At 42.4% G+C, this 13,774-nt stretch overlaps 1 protein-coding gene across 1 annotated transcript in view; it reads left to right on the forward strand.

Annotated features, from left to right (window-relative positions):
• LOC126119013 (nephrin-like) overlaps window positions 1–13,774 on the forward strand; it is a 388,927-nt gene that overhangs the window by 258,456 nt on the left and 116,697 nt on the right. The window contains exon 4 of the mRNA XM_049915059.1: window positions 9,239–9,395. Coding sequence (XP_049771016.1) covers window positions 9,239–9,395 — 157 coding nt within the window. The remainder of the gene's footprint in view (window positions 1–9,238; window positions 9,396–13,774) is intronic.

The raw sequence follows: 13,774 nt of genomic DNA on the forward strand, positions 1-13,774 counted from the left end.
CCATAGTAAGCCATCGGTTCGAGCTTAGACCACCTACCTGCCCAGCTTCACCATCACTATCTGCTGGCTTGTGCGGGACGCGCTATTGCTGTCCAATGCACAGACAGAGCCGACGCTTTTGCCTTCAACATACATAGTGGGTGCGTACCATCATCTTCAACTGTGCCAAATGTTAGCACCTCGTGAATTGGTGTGTTGTTTGCTGCTGCTAAGGGGGTTGCCAAGCAACCAGGGCTGTTAATTGTTACCTGTTGCCGACAATGCGTCATCTTGTGTCAGCTCTCTGGGACTGCAGTGACACCAGCAAGCGCCATCATCAGCTTGGGTCACCTTGCTGGTGGACTACTTCTGTTGCCGGCACACTACAGCACACTCCTGCGACCATGGCCGACTCCATCTGAAAAGGCATAGACCACCTCTCCATCTATGATCCCGTCTTTGTAACTGTCTTCACTACAGATGTTTTACTGACGATTAGCCGTACAAATCCGCTCACCACCACCACTACACCAAAGTCCAGGCGAAAGTAGGACACCCCACCCTGACTTTGTCAGCAGCCCTATTCAGCCGCCACTGTACATGTCGTTTCCCGACCTCCGGACAATAAATATTTGCATTTTCTTCCATTGTTTCAGCTTTTGTACATTTCTGTCTCGAACAGCCTCAGAAAATTGTTGAATAGCACAAACACTTTGCAAACCACGGTATACGTAATACATTAACTCTCTCTGAAATGCCCACTAACGACGACCTCCACATACTGACTGCAGCTGCTCGCAACTTAAAACGCTGCGACAACAAATCTGTAATAGCGACTGGCTATGTCGATGAGTAATACGCAAACTAATGTATGGAAAGTAAATACATATAGATAAAATGGTATGTGAGGATACAGCCAGCCTCCTCACAAAAATCCAACCAGTACACCAAATCGCTATGTTCACCACAATACTTTGTTTAGGTCATTGAGCATGTCTACCATTAATGACGACTTCTGGCGCAGCATTGCCCAGAATATTCCGAATTGCATTTGTGAACTTGGTTACAAAAGCCCTATTTCCTGATAGACATGACTAACCCTGTCGAAAGCATTTTGAATCCATTATGAACATCGCTGCTTTCTATGTATCTCGGTTTTTGTATAGGAAATACAATCTTTGTGTGTCATGGGTTGATGTCGCTTTCCTTGTATAGATTTGTATAGCGGATGATGATTTCGGTTTTCAGTTCTCAATTCATTCTCATCGATTGTTTTCTGGCCGTTAAGTTTTTCTCCCAATCTCTTGTAAAACAGTTTCTGTCTCTCTTACGTTCCCTGTCTAAGTGGTATATTGAAATAGGTTCTTCAACACAACATTGTGTTCTTACAGTTTTCTTTCGGATTTCACATGAAAGATTTGCTGACGAGATCTTGCGGACAACTCTGGCAAAACTGTGAAGTTGGTAGGAGCAGGTGGGCTTTCTCGGCACTACAGTTGATTAATGAAAGTCTAACAACACGCTTAGCTTGTGTGAGCCACTAATCCAACGAATGTCACTTGTGGCCACTAAATTATCCTGCCCTCCTGTGGAGAGCTGCTGCGGTACCCTTCTAGTAAAATTAGTAGGCACGTGGTCAGCAGAATGATAAATGGAACATTATTGCGGTTGCCCACTGTGCGTTATAAACTCTCGATTTCCCGCAATTAACGGATAATACGGATTGTGCCTTTTAATTCCATTCGACCGCTTAGAACACCACTGTCTATTTGATATTCTAAAGTGCCAAACCACTTATCACTTTCAAAACGGTGCCGTTCTTTTTAAGATACCACCATATGAACTCGTTTGAGCGTTCAAAAGATACAATGTAAACTTCTATATTCCGGATCCCTTAAACTGCACGCACCACATCAAGATTACTAATAACTCGGTAAAGGTGCATGGGTTTCCTCGTATTTCCACAAGCAATGACAGCTTTCTTACGATTTTCAGCATCTTTCAGTTTGACGAATACAGAATTCTGAATGACACACAGTTGAAGACATAGTGTATGATATTCTACAACTCCGAGTTCTTCCAAGATTCACTCATGAATTTCAGAAAGAATTCGTGTCAAAAATACAGCATGGTATTTATTTTAATGATCGGTATCATACTATTCGAAGTTTTTCTTAAAAAGTTTTAAAGACGACAAGTGAGTGAACGGCCGTCCGCGAGCATCAGCGCAGCTGCCGGTAACAGTGCCCAACTCGCGTGTCGGCACGCTGCACTGTGACGTGTTGACACGGTAAAAAAATGGCTCTGAACACTATGGGACTTGACATCTGAGTTCATCAGTCCCCTAGAACTTAGAACTACTTAAACCTAACTGACCTAAGGACATCACACACATCCATGCCCGAGGCAGGATTCGAACCTGCGACCGTAGGAGTCACGCGGTTACAGACTGAAGCGCCTAGAACCGCTCGGCCACATCGGCCGGCTGTTGACACGGCAACCACGCAGTTTAGTATTGAACGGTTACTAAATGATAAATATTTTTTTCAGTATTTTTCCAGAAATGTACAAAACTGAAAAAATTTTGAAGTTGCTATCCAGAGTTTACCAGCATACAGTCGGACACGAACGTTCTTCCTGTTACTATACCCATCGGCCGAGTAACTTCTCAGTTGGCCTCACGCGGCTGCGTTCACCCCGCACTAGTCCTCCTACCAAGGAAAAAGCCCTCGTAGTACGGGGACTCGAACCCGTTTCTAAACGTCCTACTAGGCCGTACTGACCATTCAGCTAAGAAAGTGGATTCTGTAGCCTGGAAAATTTCCCAATATTTGTTTCTCTTCATACTTTCAATTTAATCTCTTCTGGATAGTAATTAACATTAGCCGTAAGGCTCTTTGTGTCAAAGTACATCATCAAATTGTTCACTTTAACATGCCACCCTTACGGGTTCCCATTCGGGCCCTAAGTTTTCGACCTGTCCAACCACAGATTCCTTCTATTGACACCAACTTTTATTACACTCTGTCGAGGCAACTGGTGGTCAAACGTAAATAATGAAAAGAGCTGCAGGTAAAATATGGCACAACGCAAAGCCTGTAAACCAACTGTAACGCACTGGGTGGTTATAATTTAACTTTTTACATCATTCTTACATCTATACTCCGCAAGCCACCATATGGTGTGTAAGGCAAAGGGTGCTTGGTGTATAGTGTCATTTTCACCTTTTTCTGTTCCAGTCGCACGTGGTTCGTGGGGAGAAAGACTACTGGCAAGCCTCCGTCTGGGCTCGAAACACTCTCATTTTATCTTCATACACTTTCAGCGAGATATCAGTAGAATAAAGCAATATATTCGTCCACACATCTAGGACTGAACGCGCGCGTGAAGTTAACAGCAGACCATAACGTGATGCAGACTGCCTGTGTCGCAGCGTATGCCACTGGAGCCGCCTGCGCATATCTCTGACGATTTCGTGCTGATCTTCTTAGGATTATATTTCCACTATCAGTCGCATATGGTACGGGTCCCATACTGATTAGAAGTATTCAAGTATCGGTCGAATGAGTGTTTCGTAAGCGACTTTATTTTTTTGATGAACTGCATTTGCCGAGGACTTTTTCAGTGGATCTCAGTCTTGGGCCTGCCTGACTCACGATTAATTTTATGTTTCCGTTATACGTCAGATCGCTCAGTACGAATACTTGTCCGGCCGGTGTGGTCGTGCGGTTCTAGGCGATTCAGTCTGGAACCGCGTGACCCCTACGGTCGCAGGTTCGAATCCTGCCTCGGGCATGGATGTGTGTGATGTCCTTAGGTTAGTTAGGTTTAAGTAGTTCTAAGTTCTAGGGGACTGATGACCACAGATGTTAAATCCCATAGTGCTCAGAGCCATTTGAACCATTTTGAACGAATACTTGTAAATATCTTATGGGAATAACTGCTTCCAGTTTGTAATCATACAATAACGTGTTGTACCCTATGTCTTCGCAGTATGCTACATTTGTATATGTTGATGGTGTGATATTCCTGGCTGTTGCCGCCAGTATTTTATCTTGCTAGAAGCTCGCCTTGATGCAGCTTGATACTCGTGAAGTATCATATGGCACAAATGTGGAGTGAGGTACAAGCAGTAAATGGTACAGTATGTACCATTCCCGAGGGAGAGTCCGCCAATTGTACTGGACTTGCTGCTGATTGGTCGGCACATTCGGGTGTTAGACGCCAAAACGCCTAATTCTCTTATTAATTATTTATATACTTTTCATCGTATTTAACACGGTTTTCAGTATGACAATCTCTCATGGTCACCAAACGAGTCTACCGTTTTTGTTTATTAAATTTCACTAGTTTTGAGAAACAGAAGAGTAACGATATTACAACCGAAGTGCTTGGGATACCTTTGGGTCGCTTTGGCGCGCCTGAGAGTACTTCGGCTGCGCAAGTCACGCTGTTTCGGGTGTTCTTCAGAGCCGGACGTGTATCTCTGTTTCGGACGACATGTCGTACTCTGTATCGAAAGTTGTCAGAAAAGTTACCGTACTATTAAGAAAGCTACCTAGAGTGTTTATAAGACAGCGTAAAAAGTGATATTTTAAAATAGAACAAACACGATACATTAATGAGAGGTGTCGCCTACCACCATTGTCAGTACTACAGATCCTGCCCTCTGTAGATACAGAGACTAATCTGGGCAAGTGGCATCCCACAAAAAAAAGGCACAAACACAGGTTCTAGCTCGAGATGAGAGCATAGCAGCCTCCGTCGAAGAAGATCCCACGACCGACGATCTGTCTTCTGCGCTGGGGACGCAACTTTAAAAGACGACAGATTGGTGGAAAGAACTGTTAGGGACTCTCATTCAATCTCTGCAGATCTCTCCAACTACCAGGTCTGACTTCCAACACGATTATGTATAATTTATGATGGTCAGTTGCCACATACGCTACTTGAGCCAGTGTAGACGTAAAACAATTTACTGTGTGGGTACCCAACTTAACAGGAATTATGTTCAGACTGTACGCTGTACGATTTGCGTAGTTAACTGTGATAGCGCCATCACTTGCCATTAGACGAAGTATTGGTGTGGCGACGTAGGGTTGAAACACAAGCATCAGTGTTCGTTAAAGAAGTGTGCATTGCGAATGTCAACATGGGTCTGGCCAACGTATGCAGGGTTTACTCTAAAGAGGTTTTATCAGAACGATAGCATTAGTGCTGCTGTTCTTAGAGAGTATCGACGCATTAAGAGAATACGGAAAACTGGTGGTGGTGGTGGTTAGTGTTTAACGTCTCGTCGACAACGAGGTCATTAGAGACGGAGCGCAAGCTCGGGTTAGGGAAGGATTGGGAAGGAAATCGGCCGTGCCCTTTTAAAGGAACCATCCCGGCATTTGCCTGAAACGATTTAGGGAAATCACGGAAAACCTAAATCAGGATGGCCGGAGACGGGATTGAACCGTCGTCCTCCCGAATGCGAGTCCAGTGTGCTAACCACTGCGCCACCTCGCTCGGTACGGAAAACTCCTCAGTTGAAGAACATGATTCGGAAACGGATCCATTGACCGATTGTTTCCAACCATGTGGCCTCCAAGACCACAAGATTTTTAATCGGGAAGGTTGGGTTACCTAAAGGCCAGGGTTTATCAAAGGGACATTAGCATACATTGGAGACTGAAGATGAGTGTAGTGCAGGAGGTAGCCAACACCCCGCATGAGATGTCTTGAGCAGTAGTAAAGCAATCTCTGGTGCGGATCCAGGCTATCGTGGGTGCCGATGACCGTCACTTTGAGCAACGCTTATAACCTGGAACGTAAACGTGGCAAGCAACTAACGAATGTGGAAATTAAATGTGTTTCTTTAAATGATTTATTCGTTCTTTCTCTTCCCATGTCCTTGCAAATGTTTCCACAAGGTTTCATTGTCCTGCGATCACTCGTCCTTCATGGACCCCCCTCTAGCAGCGAACGTTTGATTATAACCACCCTACTTATTACTACTTGCCTGTCGCATATCTTCCGGCTCGTTCTGCTGTCAGTGTCACATTAATGGTATTGTCCAATCTGACAGATGAATGATAATGTGCAAGATTAATTGTAAACGTACCTTAATTGTTCTAGAGCGGATTGTTGATACGTATCAGTGCACTATTAAATGTGATTTTTAAGGTAGCAGTAGGAGGCAAAAAGAGACTTTCATATAACTGTGAGTGTTCTGAAGAGGCTGCTTACGTTCCAGATTTTGTGGTTATTTAAATATGCAAGCAGAATTGCTATATAATTCTGTAGTGTCGTTTATTGTGAATACGGTAAACTGGGTTTCTTTTCAGCAGTTGCATCTCTCTGATAATTTTACGTTGACGCGTGGCACATTTATGAAATTTATCCTTCAAAATAGAGTCTACACAACACTCTGACTGAAAGAAAGAAGGAGAAAAAGTTTCAAAAGTAATTGTAAACATTAACTGAATTCGCCGTCGGTGGTTGGCAGAACATGATCAAAATATTAAATAAGGAACAGTTCCTACTGTTCTTGACAATTATATTTATTTGGTCACGAACCAACTTGTGGCTTCTTGGGCCATCGTCTGGTGTCAGCTGTATCTCGCAGCCACAAACAACATGACGTGCGAATTGCATAGAAATTATTTATCCAGAAGATACAAAAATACACAAATGATTACATGTAGAGTATTTGCAAAGGAAAGTATTACCGTTTTTATGTCACGCATAGATAGTTACGTTGATTAAAAAAAGAGACAAAGTTTTTTTGTGGGGGTACACATTTATCAACTGATGAAAAGTAAAGTTGGATTTATAATATTAAACTAGTATTATTACAATGTATTAAAGTAGTAAACTGAGCTCTGTTTATCAGTTGTTAAAAGCATCTACACACAAAAAACTACGTGCTTCCTCTTTTAATCAAAGTAACTACTTACGATCAGCATAAAAAATGCGTTACATTCGTACGTAAACTTTTGTAAGTAGCAGACCATCTTATCTGTTTGCGACATTCAGCTGCCACGTAACGATGTTCTAAGAAACCGAAAGCTGGTTCTTGACCAAGGAATTATAATTTTTCAGAACATTGGGAAGTGTTCACGATTTAGTGTTCCTGATTATTAAATCACTCTTTGTGAGATACAAAATCAAAGATAGAATTCTTTCGCAGTCGCCCTTCTGAGAGATTTCACCAACTGACAGGGAAGTTAACTTACGTGTCAACTGTTTATACACAGCTGTCATATCTGGTGCATCAAGCGTCGTTGTACACACTAGCTGCTGTTCCCACAACAAACTCATAACGTGGGCACGGCCGAAGGATAACTTGTCGATTTTCGTCCGTGGGAAAGGCCATCAATGTTAAGAAGGCAATCTTCATGCACTGAGTTATCAGAAATCTCTAACTGCAATTAAATCATTAAAAAATGGAGAGCAACACACCCTATCACCTGCAGAACACTTACAAGGCTCTAAAATGTGCTACACTACTGCAACGTATTGTGTTACGTTGAAATGTATTATAAATAATTTGGGCACGGTGCAGACAGAAGCGGCTTCTTACGCGGAGGATCAACGCGAACTTCAACCTCCATCTGTTGACCTGAAAAAGTGACGGCCCTTTTTATCTAAACACACAGTTACAGGCAGGTAAATATTATTTAAGTAAAATACGAATTGCAAGAACATTAAGTAATCGTCTCTTTCGTGGTCGGAGAAACAACACAATCACAGAGTACGGACATTGTAAAAAATGAAAATTCTTATCAATAAGATGGTCCCATTATAAGTAATCTACTAATCGCTATAAAGTATAACTTCGCTACGATTTACGTTATTGATCCAGAGAAGGGTCTTAAATTATTGACCCTATGATGGATGACAGTGTGTACAATAGAAAGTCAGTTCATCATCTTATATACAATGAGGGCTTCAAACGAATCTTAAGCGAATTTATGGATCATGGCTAATGACGAAAATAGAACTTAGTTTTTACATCACAATCAGAAACTCTTCCTGAATTACTGATCTATTCTATAGGTATAAACCCAAAAATAATTTGTGTATTCACTGGTTTTACATAAATAACTAATGACAAAAGCTTCCAAATACAGCGTGGCATAGCACAGGTGGAAGAACTATGTAATTGAAAACACAAAAACACAAAAATAACGTGGGGTAAGCACTGTGTTGGCTTCTACCTACAAATACATTATAAAATATCTTAAAACACATTACTTATACATTCAGTGAAAATCTATAATAAATGCTCATACTCGTATTTAGTAATTTATGCAACTACTTTTTACAACTTGGCGTGTTTTTATTTCGAATAATTATGTTAGTTATAATTGAGGAGGTTGGCGGAGGTAAGTGTTAACCCACAACAACGAAATTTACATTAATGCAAGGTCTAAAGTTGGGTAAATTCAAAGACAAGACACACATTCAATAACAACGAGCAACTTACCTGTCGGTAGGTTTAGATCTTCTTGTTATGAGCATTTAGGGCGTTCGAAAACACAACGTGCAATTTCGTCGGAATACTCCTTAGTAAAATGAGGCCTAACACTCTCTTCCGCCTAGCATTACAGTTATGTGCTTATCTTATTACGAAATGCATTTAGTATTCGTTCAGTATTGTAGCGTAATATGTCGTTTAACAATTAGACCACAACTTAGAGTTATGCTTAATTTTTAGTACCGGATGACACAATTTACAGGTCTAGTTTTACAGCCTTGGAAGAGGACTGAAAATATGATGTGACGTTCTAGCGTGGAGTTTTCGTTGTAAATACTTATTTGATAGTAAACACTAAGCTTTTTTTAAATGATAAACAGAAGATGTGCATCACGATGTTAAGCGTACCCTAGATACATGCTAGGAAATTACTAGATGACATGTGATGATGTCCCGCTTTGATTGTAACTTCTTTCCTTCAAAACAGAAAAAAAAGCAAATTGCTTCATACCAGAGGATGCCATTGTGTAAAGTCAAAGCACACGTAAATCAACATCTGAATCCCTACTAATCTTTTTTTTGCAATATGATTTTCCCAATGGACACTACCGTTTCACTCTAGAGGTGAGAGATAAAGAGTTGAGTGTTCTTTTTGTTAAAAGAAATCGGACACGTTAGCGCGCTTACTTCGCGAGGAACGCAGTTTCATACCCTGGCAGACCCTCAAGCTTGCCACTGGCCGCTTACTTTCGAGATGTACCTGTATTATATTCAGTCTTTCGTGTCTGGTTCCAGACGAGCGCGGACGGCAACGTGACGACGAGTACCCTGTCACTGTCGCCTGTGGCTGACGACTCTGGACGGCAACTGTGCTGCAGGGCTGCCAACATCCTACTTCCGCCGCCAGAGGTCGGCGAGCAGCTGCACGACTGCCGCACGCTGCACGTCCGCTGTGAGTGCGGCCGCTTCCCGTCTACACCACATTTTCCAATCCAGGCTGTCTGTCTCCTAAGACTCACCTTTAAATTACGTTTGTAGTATAATATAAAATGTACTTTAAGGAAACCACAAATACAAAATTGAAATAACGATCGCGAATATGAAAGACAAACATTAAGAAGCCACCATGAAACTTCGTGACCGTGGCCCTTCTCTATATACTGTGCGTGACAAGTAAAAGTGAAGCACTTGGAAGGTAATGAGGAAACAAACTGAAACTTAATGGGTTGAAAGGGTATGTAATTTTATTGCAGGAATTACGAAATCTAATCAAGTTTATGAATAACTGGCAGTATGAACCGACTTATCAGTATGAAGATGCACCCTCTCTGGTCCGGATTCCTGCACTGATTCCGTTGGGAAGGTAATGTCACTGGGACGGAGCTGACATTCGACTTGGTCCCACACACGCTCTCCCAGTGACAGATATGGAGATGATGCAGGCCACGGGGGTACCTCGGCATACACCACTACACCATTGAAGGCATTTACTGACAAGTGTAAAAAGTACCAAGCTTTCAGTCTGATAAATCATGGTTGCAAGATATTAACTCCAGTTCCTTACAGAAGAATGGAAAAACTGATAGAAACCGATCTCGGGGAAGATCAATTTGGATTCCGCAGAAATAAAGGAACGTGCGAGGCAGTATTGACCTTACCACTTATCTTAGAATATTGGTTAAGGAAAGACGGACCTACGTTTATAGCATTTGCAGATTCAGAGAAAGCATTTGACAATGTTGATTGGAATACTCTGTCTGAAATTCTGATGGTAGTAGAGGTAAAATACGGAGAGCAAAAGTTTATTTACAACTTGCACAGAAAGGAGACAGCAGTTATAAGAGTCGAGAGGCATTAAAAGGAACCTGTGGTTGAGAAGGGACTGGATTGTAACCTATACCCGATATTATTCAGTCTGTGCACTGAACAAGCAGTAACGGAAGCCAAAGAAGAATTTGAAGTGGGATTTAAATTTCAGGGAAAAGAAATAAAAGCTTTGAGGTGTGCCAATAACATAGTAATTCTGTCTGACAGCAAACGACTTTGAAGAGCAGTTGAACGGAATGGACATTGTCTTGAAAGAAAGATACAAGGTGAATATCAACAAAAACAAAACAAGGATAATGGAATGAAGTCAAATTAAACTAGGTGATGCTAAAGAATTTACATTAGAAAATGAGACACTTAAAATAGTTGATGATTTTGGCTATTTGGGCAGGAAAATAGCTGTTGATGATCGAAGCAGAGAGGATATAAAATGCAGACTGGCAAGGCAAGAAAAGAATTTGTGAAGAAGAGAAATTTGTTGGCATCCAATGTGGATTTAAGAATTAGTCTTCTCTGAAAGAGTTTGTCTGCAGTGTACCCATGAATGCAAGCGAAACATGGACGATGAACAGTTCAGACAGGGCCGGCCGGTGTGGCCGTGCGGTTCTAGGCGCTTCAGTGTGGAAGCGCGTGACCGCTACGGTCGCAGGTTCGAATCCTGCCTCGGGCATGGATGTGTGTGATGTCCTTAGGTTAGTTAGGTTTAAGTAGTTCTAAGTTCTAGGAGACTGATGACCACAGATGTTAAGTCTCATAGTGCTCAGAGCCATTTGTACAGTTCAGACAAAAATAGAACAGCTTTAGAAACGTGGTGCTACAGAAGAATGTTGCAGGTTAGATGAGTGGATCACGTAACTACAATGGAGGTACAGAATAGAATTGGGGAGGCAAGAAATTTGTGGCGTAACTTGACCCAGAGAAGGGACGGTTGATAGGACACGTTCTGAAACTTCAAGGGATCACTAAATTAGTGTGAAGTGAAGTGTGAGGGATTAAAAATCATAAAGGGAGACCAAGAGACGAATACAGTAAGCAGATTCAGAAGAACGTACGCTAGAGTAGTTATTCAGGGATGAAGAGGCTCGCTCTGGATAGACTAGCATGGAGAGCTGCATGAAACCAGTCTTCGGATTGAAGACCATAACAACAGATAACTCTACGCACAGTATTTTTTCAGGAAAAAGACGTCAATAACTCGTAACGAGACTGGCGTCTTTCCTTATTGTTTCTGACATCTTCGCTACAGTGTGGATGACTTATTATTGCTGGCTGCCTCCCCATTTCTTCCTAATGACCTTCGGATTACTATTACCAGGTATAAAATCATTGATCTATGACACGTTAGATATAAGTGGGCGAGTTTACAGTAAATGCGAACATCCACTTATCGGTGGTGGTCCTGTGTGTTTCATGCACAAACAGAGAACTCCGCCAGCTGTGGGTCTGATCCAACTCGGCCAGAGACTGGACGAGGAAAATAACCACAGCAGATTTCTTGAAGTGCTGATTGTGGATAATATGGGCTGGTAATGACATGAGATATAGCGCTGTTGAGGCAGAATTCCCTCAATTTTCGAGCCACGAAGGCTGGTGCGCTATCGCTCACCGGCACCTCAGGTGCTCCAAACACCGTAAATATTCGTGCTAAATGCTTAATTGTAACCGCAGAGATGGTGGTCTTACTTCAGAGCAGCCAGACAAAACACCTAAAGGTGTCCGCCACCAACACCATTTACCGATATCCGTGCTTGGTACGGGGTTGGGCACCCAGATTAGCGATAAAAATTTGGTTCATGGGATGCTCTGCCCTAGAGGAATTCAGCTCACCCGCTTGAGTACCGGCAATGAGCTTAGCTATCTTACATTTTAACATTGCCTGACTAGCTTCCTTACATAGCCATTGAAAGTCGGTCAGGTTAAATGTTCCTTATTTTTTTGATTGTCTCATAAAGCTCTAGATTTTACGCACATAACGCATTGCGGAAGTACTTGAAACAGGATGACCCAGTTCTGTCGGAAGATATAACTTATGTCTCACATCACAGCGAGAGCGGTAAGAAAGCATGCCGTTACTGAGAGAATAACTTGGGACCTCCGTACCTTCCCTAATTTTGTTGTTTAAAGTTCCTTAACCGGGCATCTGCATCTTGTCTCTTCCCCCGCCCCTTCCGTCAGAATTCTAAACAGCTCTGAAATCTCTCCTAGTACTGCAGGAAAACACACCTGCTCTTCACTGTTTTGTGGCGACTCGGCGACTATAAGCTCTTAGTGAAATATACGACTGAGGGTCTGTATCTTGGTTGTCTACGCTTTTGAAGTTCCTCACTTTAAACCAGGTAGCCAAAATCCTCACTGGCCATCTAGCTATCCATCTGGTTTTATGGGGCCCCGCCAACACTCAAGCCAAGCCCTGGTTATCAGTTTCCAGTCGAAATGGTCTATGCGCTAGGTAAAATGAGTATTTGCTAGTGGCGGACACGGACCTTGACGCATAGGCCATCAGTTTCCTTACTCCCTCATATTCTTGGAGTAACATAGCTACTATTCCAGAATTAGACGCGTCGCTCAATAAGATAAACTCATCACAGCCAACACAAGGACACTGGCTACAGCGAATTTCATTGAATCAAACGTTGTTTGCTGGGTATAGATCGACTAGAACTTCGACCCTCTTCCGCAATGATTTAGTGATGCAGACAGTAGCACAAAAACAAGAATAAATTTGCGATAAAAGTATCTTCCCTTTAATCTAGGCTATACCTATCTTGTCATTAGGCAAAGAGAACTCGAGGATGGCTTTAGTGAGGTCCTCATCTACATTAATTTCCTTAGTAGATACTATGTACTCCAACAGCGAAATTTTTCGACAGTCCAGATTCACCTTTGACAGTTTTACATCAGCCCAGCATCACAGAGTCGCAGTAAGACTTGCCACAAATGATGCAAATGCTCATCAAAGACTATACCGTAGAAGAAAGTGTCATCCAAGTAATTGTTCACAGACATAAACTTCAGGTCACCTAACATGAAAGGTAACAACTGTGACCACACTGCCTCCGTAGCCACCCTCAAGAGCTCATGGCTGTACTGCAACAGGTCACGATCGTGCAAAACGCTGTGAGATGCTTAGGTGACGCGTATGGAGAGAGTGATGACGTTATAACACCATGTGCCGAAAGTTGGCCAACAGTCATTCGCATCTTCCTCATCCGAAGAGGTGACAACTGGTAAAGGGACTGGTATGACAGGCTTCTGATCAGTAAGCTGGATTTTATGTTGTCTTATCAGTGACCCCTAAATTAGCAGTAAGCACATCAGGAAGCTCGTCCAACACGATGACTTTATAACACCATGTGCTGAAAGTTGTCCAACAGTCTTTCGCATCTTCCTCATCCGAAGTGGTGACAACTGGTAAGGGGACTGGTATGACAGACTTCTGATCAGTAAGCTGGATTTTATATTCAGTCTTATCAGTGACCCCTAAATTAGCAGTAAGCACATCGG

The sequence above is a fragment of the Schistocerca cancellata genome, chromosome 1, assembly GCF_023864275.1.
Source record: "Schistocerca cancellata isolate TAMUIC-IGC-003103 chromosome 1, iqSchCanc2.1, whole genome shotgun sequence".
NCBI classification, from domain to species: domain Eukaryota; kingdom Metazoa; phylum Arthropoda; class Insecta; order Orthoptera; family Acrididae; genus Schistocerca; species Schistocerca cancellata.